The 9,438-nt window shown below is 46.1% G+C and overlaps 2 protein-coding genes across 2 annotated transcripts in view; one reads left to right on the top strand and one right to left on the bottom strand.

The window, feature by feature from the left end:
* The window catches only part of LOC106814584 (progesterone-induced-blocking factor 1-like), a 12,601-nt gene extending 5,388 nt beyond the window's left edge, over window positions 1-7,213 (top strand). Inside the window, exons 5-6 of the mRNA XM_014818925.1 lie at window positions 5,160-5,436; window positions 5,926-7,213. Coding sequence (XP_014674411.1) covers window positions 5,160-5,436; window positions 5,926-6,030 — 382 coding nt within the window. The 3' untranslated portion in view covers window positions 6,031-7,213. The remainder of the gene's footprint in view (window positions 1-5,159; window positions 5,437-5,925) is intronic.
* An 888-nt stretch (window positions 7,214-8,101) lies between these two features.
* On the bottom strand, window positions 8,102-9,354 carry LOC106814577 (glucosamine-6-phosphate isomerase 2-like; the record flags this gene model as incomplete). The annotated part of the gene is given in 4 exon segments (XM_014818917.1): window positions 8,102-8,248; window positions 8,250-8,261; window positions 8,497-8,613; window positions 9,163-9,354. Coding segments are annotated over 4 exon segments (354 nt in total), but the record flags the coding sequence as incomplete, so codon positions are not given.
* Window positions 9,355-9,438: the final 84 nt, after the last annotated feature.

The raw sequence follows: 9,438 nt of genomic DNA, 5'->3' as shown, positions 1-9,438 counted from the left end.
GGGTACCACGCGTATATATAAGATAGCCGAGTCGGTTTATAGTTAGTGTTAGGGTTAGGGATAGGGTTTCTTGGTTGTCCACCAGACAATGTCTCAGATTGGTTAGGTTGTCCGGCGCAAATTCTGGTTGTCTCGGACAACCGGACAACGCTTATTTCGAGCACTGTATATCTATTAAACTAATTAGCAGAAACACTGACACAGATGACATTGAGGTAAATGTAACTAAATTATAAATACGGTATGTTTTGGACTTCTGGTAATTGTTCGTGTCTACTACGACACTGCGCGATTTCGAAGCAAAAATATAACCCACACCACAGTTTCCATTAAACATAATTACAGTTTTCCACAACTCGCTCCCATCTCGTTTTGTTTTTGCAGAACTCGAGTCGCTGCTAAAGCGACAGCAGCAACTTGAATTAAGAAACGCTCGCTTGGAGGAACGGGCCGGTGACGTCAAACAGCATCTTCGAGATCTGTCTCTCACCGACTCGGAGTATTTTGAGCTGAAAGGTTTGCCCGAAGAGCAACTTTCCCTCAAGGATTTTGCTGCAGTAAGTACATGGCAGCGGTTTTCCCCTCTATTGCCACAGAGAGGCTGGACCTAGTCCATGTTCACACACTGGTCTCTATTGTACGTGTCAGGGGAAGAAATTCTCATAATGTCTAACTTTAAATAATAACTTGCCGTAACTCTTCTAACGCTCGTCTTCGATGGCCAAATCGACGTGCCTCGATCTCAAGCCGAGTTTCTTTTTTAAAATCCCGTCATAGTCGGGGTGTGTGTTCTCGGCTTGGCATAGACGTGTCCGCACCGATCAAGTTTACCTGTGTATTGGGGCCGCTTACGATATGCGTAATCAACTCTTGATTGAGACAACCGCCTTCCAGGCTCTGCCCCATTCCCATCCATAAACAATGTGCCTTCGGAAATTGCTAGAAAGAAAGCACTTGTGTGAGCGAAATTTCTCTCATGATACACTTGCAGTTGAAGCTTTGCGATGCAATCAGGCCGATGAGGATCGAGTTGCAAGAGCACAGAGACGCCCAGAAGTTACTGGAGCGGGATCTCGCAAAGTGCAAGCGCGAACTGGAACTATGCAGCAAGGTAGCGCGTGTAGGACGACGAACGTGGAGTTGCTTCACACAACGTACTGACAAAATATTCATTACTGACAAATAAACTTCACGCTAGCACTCATTATTGCATCAGGTTTACGTGTATACTAAAATAAATGAAGCAAAACAAAGCAAAATATTTATAAACAAAATTTAACTATTAGATAGTTCCTGATATATCCCCTAAAACTACAGGGCCCCTAAAATCGCATGGCCCATGGCAAATGCTACTCTTACGACTATCGTTAATTCGTGTATATTCGTGTATATTTATGTATATGTGTGTATTTTTTTAGGCAAAATTTCTGATATTCCCCCTAAAACTGCAGGCCCCCTAAAACAGAATAAAATTTCCCACGGCTATCGTTAATCCGGTGATGCGTTGGCATGCAGAATTCGGGCGTGCTGCGGGAGGACCACGCCACCGCGATCGTGAGAACACAGAAGCTGGAAGCTGAGCTAACCGAGACGAGGTCCACCATCCGCCGAGGCGACTACAAGACGGACAACTACGACCGCGTCGAGAGGTGAGCGCTCGCTTGTTTTTGCGTCGGCTCGTTCGCGGACGCGTCGGCGCCGTTTTGACGTTGCGGCGACCCGGTCGAGGGGGAATATTTAGGAATGCAAATATTTAGTAACACGAATATTCAATGAGGCAAGCCATCCAGTAGGTGGCAGTAATGATCGGGACCGTGTTTCTGATGCGTCTCGCGTCTGAGCGACTCCTTTGTCTCAGCTCATCTGCGTTGAATCGTTTTGAAGGTCATTGGGGTCGTTGATAAGGTCGCCGGTGTTGTTGATAAGGTCGCCGGGGTCGTTTATAAGGTCACTGGGGTCGTTTATAAGGTCGCCGGGGTCGTTTATAAGGTCACTGGGGTCGTTTATAAGGTCGCCGGGGTCGTTTATAACATGGTTCGTACAGTCCTTGAAAAGTCTTTGAATTTGAGGGGAGTCCTTGAAAAGTACTTGTATTTAGTAAATGTGGATTTTGTGCTTGAAAAGTCCTTGAATTTCATGAAAATGTCCTTGAATTTCATAAAAATGTTCTTGAATTTTTAGAAAGAATCATTGCCTGTAATAAAAATAAATTTTGTACCATCAATAATGTGTAAACCTCAATAAAAATTGCGTTAAATGAGCTTAAAAAAGCTATAGACACGATAGACAGTTAAATGATGATCACAAATTACAGTAAGTCACTAAAATCAGTCAGTAAATCAAGGTATGTTGTAAAAGTGACAGTGTTTAGAAGGGTTTATTAATGTGATCCAGGTAAGTTTTAGAAGTGACATGCAGTGATTAAGAATGGGGTTATTAAATTAATCCAGGTATGTTTTGTTCTGTGTATGAATTACGATAAAATGTCTGGTAAAATGTCCTTGAATTTCCGATAAAATGTTCTTGAAAAGTCCTTGAAAAAAAATTCAGTCTTCCTGTACGAACCATGTATAAGGTTACTGGGGTCGTTTATAAGGTCGCCAGGTCGTTTATAAGGTCACTGGGGTCGTTTATAAGCTCGCCAGGGTCGTTTATAAGGTCGCTGGGGTCGTTTATAAGGTCACTGGGGTCGTTTATAAGGTTGCCGGGGTCGTTTATAAGGTCGCTGGGGTCGTTTATAAGGTTGGCAGGTCGTTTATAAGGTCACCGGGGTCGTTTATAAGGTCGCTGGGGTCGTTTATAAGGTCGCCAGGGTCGTTTATAAGGTCGCTGTGCTTTTCCACAGGGGGGCGACGGTACGTGCTTTTCCACAGGGGGGCGACGGTACGTGCTTTTCCACAGGGGGCTGACGGTACGTGCTTTTCCCCAGGGGGCCGACGGTACGTGCTTTTCCACAGGAGGCTGACGGTACGTGCTTTTCACCAGGGGGCCGACGGTACGTGCTTTTCCACAGGGGGGCGACGGTACGTGCTTTTCCACAGGGGGGTGACGGTACGTGCTTTTCCACAGAGGGCCGACGGTATGTGCTTTTCCCCAGGGGGCCGACGGTATGTGCTTTATAACAGGAGGTCGGGATGGGCTCTACGGTTCTGCACATTATGGTTGCACTGTGTTAGGGTGTTGGGGTTAGGGTTAATGTTATGATCTAGATGATTTCTGATCAGAGGCCGGGGGTAGGCACTACGGTTCAATACAATACGGCTCTGCCGTGTTAGGGTGGATCTAGTTTTTATTTTAACAGGGGGCCTGTTTAGTTTAACAGGGGGTGAGGGTTTGGAGTCACCAAAGATCTGTGCGTGTGCCTGTGTGTAGACAATATGGTTCTACGGTGTTACGGTGGCTCTAGAAGGGGGCTTATTAGTAACGCGCCTCGAACGAAGGGGGAATAGGAGCGTACCTCCGACAAAGAACTGGATGCCTCCGGCCTCGGTTATCTTCTTCTCGAACAGGTTGCATTCTGCGACTAGGTCCGGTGCGTTGCCATCCAGTATGTGCGCGTTTTCCGGACGGATGTTGACGTGGCTGAAGAGTTTCGTCCACATGAAGGAGTGGTAGCTCTCTGGGTGGTCTCTGGGCAGACCTGCAGGTATGACACCAACGACCAGTGTAGATTTATTACACCATCATCATTACTACGTACTTATTATTATTATTATTATTATTATTATGTCACTGTCATATAATTGTAATATATGTGGAATGATGTATAGTGATTGTCGTATGCCTACCAACGTATTCGTCCATGTTGAATGTCTTCACATACTCGAATGAAACTTTCCCCTGCTTGTGGAACTCGATGAGTTTTTTGTACGCTCCGCTGGGTGTGCTTCCTGTAAGATTGTAGAGCATATATGCACACATGCCGACACACATATTGCACGCATGCAATGTTTGCAGACGCACATATCATGCACGCACACAGTCGCTTGTATGAGATACAAAGACCCCGAAGGAGGCATATATGCAGGTTACCGGCACAATCTTAGTTTGGCTCACCGGGCCTCATGTTCGCAAACATTGGGTAGAGACTGCATGTACATTGCCGCGTTGGGTAGACCCTACCTACAGCTATCCATACCAATGCTTCGTAAATTCGAAATAATGGCACATGTGAAACAGAACAATGATGAGGTGCAAACTCTATATTCTATTAGTAGTATTACCAAACAGGATGTATAACTTTAAGGTTGTAAAACACCTCATACTCATAGCACTACCGGCGAATAGATATCTTACCCCTGGGGTGTCAGGTACCAGATCAAACCCCCCTCCCAAGAACAACCTACCCGTGGGTGTTGTAGAAGCAACTGACGTAAATTACTACACCGTAATAGTGCCGTACGCCGTTTATAGTGGCCGGACACCGACAATGGACAAGTAATACTAAGAGTAAGAGAACATAGGGCCTATAACATACCATAACAAACACGGAGAAATAACCTATGTTTAATAGCCGAGTGCAAGTAAATACTCCAAAATGCAAGTTTAATGACAAGTACACAAAAGTACAGCTGTACTATCGTGCCCACCTCACCTGTAGGTAACCCCAGCGTAAAGTACTTGTCAGGTCCAGGTTTGAAGTCGTTAATTTTCTTCATGATATACCTCGCGGCCCAGTCACTGACTCTCTCATAATCATCGCATATAACCAGACGCATTTGGCTAGAAAGAACTGATGCGTACGACGAGATCAGGGATATATAAAACTAGGCAGGCGTCGAAACAAGACAAATGTCAAAAGTCGTCAACAGGTCATCAGCTGATATTGTTAAACATTGATCACAACCGCCAGATGTCAGAACGACGATATCAACAAAGAGATATATAGACTGACTACTGACCCAAGATCCTACCAGACTGATTCTACGACTCCGAAATGGTCTCGTTGCGCCCTCTAGTGTGAGAAGTGTTTGAATGTAGCATTTTTGCTTACGGATTTGCCCAGGTGTGTACGTTATACGCTCCTCTATTTCATCTATATTGCCTCATCACCATCGTTCCTTATCTAGCTTCTCTATTCTCATCGATCCACTACTTCCTTCTCTACATGCTAGTACTGACCGTACGCACTCACCCTACATGTCTCTCACCCTCACCAGGAGGCTGACCAGGGAGCGGGACGACCTCGCCGCGTGTAAGAACCGTCTGTCCGCCGACCTCGAGCGTCTGCTGCAGCAGCGAGACGACATCGCCGCGCTACGACGCGCCATACTCGACCTCCAGCGCCGCCTAGGTCGCCAAGGCGACGCCGACGCCTCGTCCGGTCGCCGCGGCGATGACACGGGGTACCTGTCGGGATGGGAGTCCGGGGGGAGGGTCGCCGGAGCGAACGGGAAGGAGGAGGAGGAGGGGAGGCGACCCGCACCGATCACATTCGTGAGTACCCTATAGAACGGTCACCTGTCTATAAAGGACACCTGTCTATAATGGACACCTGTCTATAATTAGTGTTTCCCTCGAGTGAAAAACATATATCTATAAAGGACACAATCTCCCGAGTGGCGGTTATACACTAGAATCCTCTTTATGGAGCGAACATGTGTTTAGGACGAGCAACGCTAATATACAAGTGTGACTTATAGAAGTGCGAGTCCATTCTATTCGTTTGTGAGCTTTCGATTCAATTTCAAATAAGGTCAAATGTGTAACGTAGCAAAACCACAGAGTTTCGTAGCGTAGATATAAATCCAAGGACCTCATAAAGGATATATATGTAATAATATTGTCTTCGATCATCGGTGCAGTGACAACAAAGCATCCTTACAAATAATTAAATCAATAATTTGATAACTGGTTCAACGCGAAGGGATGAGTGAATCGATCGTCGTTACCGAGGTAATGATGCACGATGTTTCTTAACGGCAGACGATCGGCAAGTCGACGGTGGATCGCCATGGCAACAAGCAACCAGCGTCAGTACCGACGCCGGGGGCCAAGGCGTCTAAGGCGTATTCGATCTCGTACTCTTAACATCACGTCTGCGTTGCCAATGCTGCATGTTGTCATACAGAGCAGACGTACAATAGCACAGAAGGACGGATGGACGGCGATCGCATTTAAAAAATATTTTTTACATATAACCAATGAAGTCTTTCCCACTTGATTTGTTTATTGGCTATTGCGTCGAGCATTGCGTGTTTCGCGCGAGCGTGGAATGTTGTTTGTTCTAGGAGGAAGTATTCATATCAGTAAGGATATATTTTTCCTACGTGTGCGGTTTTATATTAATGTGTTTTGTACATTTTTTATTTTACCAAGAATGGTTTCGGCGTAATTCTCCGGGTGCTGTCGATGAGTTTTATAGGCGTTTTATGCATTTACTCTAGTCTTTATATGGAAGGCTCATGACATTTATGAGTTGCAATGAGACAAATGTGCATTGCAGAATTTTTTACAGTTCATACATGCACGTGTGTTCCGTTTTTAAGTCGGTTATAAATTATCGCATGTTATGTATAATATAATACCCAGGAGTAACATGATATATACGATACCGTATCATATCACGTGTAAATACATTACATATCATGTACGTGTGCTGAGCATGATGATCAGCCGATTGCATGGCGTTTGTCTCTTGATGAGAGACACTTGTAGAGCTTACATGTTTTGGTGTATCTTCTTAGCCGTCATTAATAGGAGGTAGTAGATATTTTTGTGCAGTGTCATTGTTAACGTCTTATTCTTACACCTAGACAGATACAGTTAGTCTAAGGACACTGTAATAGGAGTAGAATTTCAATTCGCAAAATATTCTTTGTATTACATCACAAATTTTATTACAAGTTGTTTTTCTCATACAAATAACGCCTCGACTCTTATATTGAGGCATCAACATTTTCACAGCATAGAAGAAGTCACTGTTGACAATGAGCAAATATATATATATATATATATATATATACAAGAGCGTATAAAGAAGGCTTCTTTATATGCCTTCTTTATACGCTCTTGATATATGTATATAGCGTATAGACAGTCTATGTGACACCTGCTGAACTCTCTCCACCTTGATGTGTCATTCACGGCTCAATTCGACTTGCATCACCCATTAGCATATAAACAGAAAGGTTCACATATAATACAGTATCTCGTTCTCGTTATGTATGTATATATATGTGTGTATATACAAGTGCATTTTTACACACGTTAATATGCATGTAGTTTGTGCATTGTTATGAGGGAGTAACAGATGGTTTCCTGCACACATACCAACTTTTCTCGGCAAGCCTTGATATCAGCGAAGACGGTTGTGTATACATTCCTGCGCATTGGTAATAATAGCGTGCAACCCGCGCGAACTCACCATCGTACTGAGCGGGGCACGACATGAGACATGACAATGAGGGGTTTATAGGAGAGACTTATAGATCTAAACACATACATCACGCACGCACGCACTCACTCACGCATGCACACACACACATACCCGTACCACATACCGATCACTATACATATTCTCACACGGAATAATATTATAGGTCGTTAGGGTTAGGGTTAGGGTTAGGTTTAGGGTTAGGTCGTTTACCAGAAAACATTGTGATAAGAAGATAGATCAACCAATCACCGCAGATAACTCAACTGATTACAAAGCGATTACATCGTTAATATAATTACTAATGAACTTAATAATGCACTAATCTAGATAGAATACCTTTTGGTATTAGTAAAGACTGTAACACATGTTAGTATTTTGATATTGTAAATGAGATTATATCTAGATGAAGTTACCTCTCAGCCTCCTGCACCAGGATTAACTCACAGACGTATAACATGAGATGCACCGACGAGACAATAGAAAACTCGAAGAAGAGTCTTCTTCCTTTTCCCCCTCCCCACCATTCTTCCTACTCTGCCTCATCATCTTCCTCCTCTGCCTTCTCCCTCTCCTCCTCCTACTCTACCTTCTCCCTCTCCTCCTCCTACTCTGGCTTCTCCCTCTCCTCCTACTCTGGCTTCTCCTCCTACTCCTACTCTGTCTTCTCCTCCTACTCAGATTTCTCCTCCTCATCCTCTACCTTCTCCCTCTCCTCCTACTCTGGCTTCTCCCTCTCCTCCTCCTACTCTGGCTTCTCCACCTCCTCCTCCTACTCTGGCTTCTCCTCTCATCATCCTCTATCAGCTTGTTGTGCACGTGCATGAGACTTGAAGTACTTCACGTTCGCACGCGAAGCTCCAGCGTGGCATCTTTCGTCACAGATCTAGAGAGAGAGATGGAGATAAGACACTATGTAATATAAGTACAGAGGGAGAGAGTGAGTGTGAGAGAGATGAGATAGTACAGAGGGAGAGAAAGACAAAGAGATAAGACACTATGAAATGTAACTACATACACTATATTCTATACATACTGTATATATTATGGCACAAATTTCAATCATTTGCAAACCATCGCTACTTTCGCTGGACCACCGCTGCGGCAATGTTACTACGTACGAATAGGGTGTTGGGATGCTGCTGGAAGGCGGAGACGGTCCACATGTGATTCACTCCTTCCTCGATGGCCTTGTGCAGAGCGAACGCCTTGTGTTGCCCAGTGATCATGATCATCACCTGCAGGCAGACAGAGATAGAGAGAAGCAGGAGGCCGTCAGCTATTGGGGGTATTTGATTCACATATGTCACCCCCAGTGTACACACTCTCCTTCTCCTCAGCGCCAGCGACCACCCCTTCTCCTTCCTCTCCTCAGAACCAGGCACCACACTCTGCTTTCTCCCTCCTTCCTCCTTAGGCCCACGACACACTCTGCCTTCTCTCTCCTTCTCCCTCCAGCGCCCCACTCCTGCCTTCTCCCTCCTTTCCTTCCTCAGGCCCAAGCGACCATCCTCGCCTTCTCCCTTTTCCTCCTCAGGCCAACGACAATCATCCTGCCTTCTCCCTCCTTCCTCCCTCAGGCCCCACGACCACACTCCTGCCTTCTCCCTCCTTCCTCCCTCAGGCCCCACGACCACACTCCTGCCTTCTCCCTCCTTTCTCCCTGCTCCCTCCTCTCACCCTCCCTCCTCCTTTGCACACTGCAACCAACCTCCCTCCTTCCCCCTCCGCCCTCCCTCCCTTCCTCCGCCCTCCCTCCTCCCTCCTCCTTCGCGCGCTCCACTCACCTCCTTCGCGTCCATCACCGTTCCCACGCCGACCGTCAGCGACATCGTCGGCACCTTGCTTATGTCGTCGTCGAAGAATCGAGCGTTGGCGGTGATCGTGTCCTGAGCGAGCGTCTTGACGCGCGTGCGAGACACGAGGCTCGACCCCGGCTCGTTGAACGCGATGTGGCCGTCCGGTCCGATGCCTGCAACACGGGACGAGGCGTGCGCAGGCGTGATGACAAGGGTGCGAATGAGCAGCAGTGCGCGTACGAACGAGGGGGTGGCGGGGGGCAG

Source organism: Priapulus caudatus, unplaced genomic scaffold, assembly GCF_000485595.1.
Source record: "Priapulus caudatus unplaced genomic scaffold, Priapulus_caudatus-5.0.1 Scaffold947, whole genome shotgun sequence".
NCBI lineage: Eukaryota > Metazoa > Priapulida > Priapulimorpha > Priapulimorphida > Priapulidae > Priapulus > Priapulus caudatus.
The sequence above is the reverse complement of the archived record's forward strand: the minus strand, read 5'-3'. Positions and strand labels throughout refer to the sequence as shown.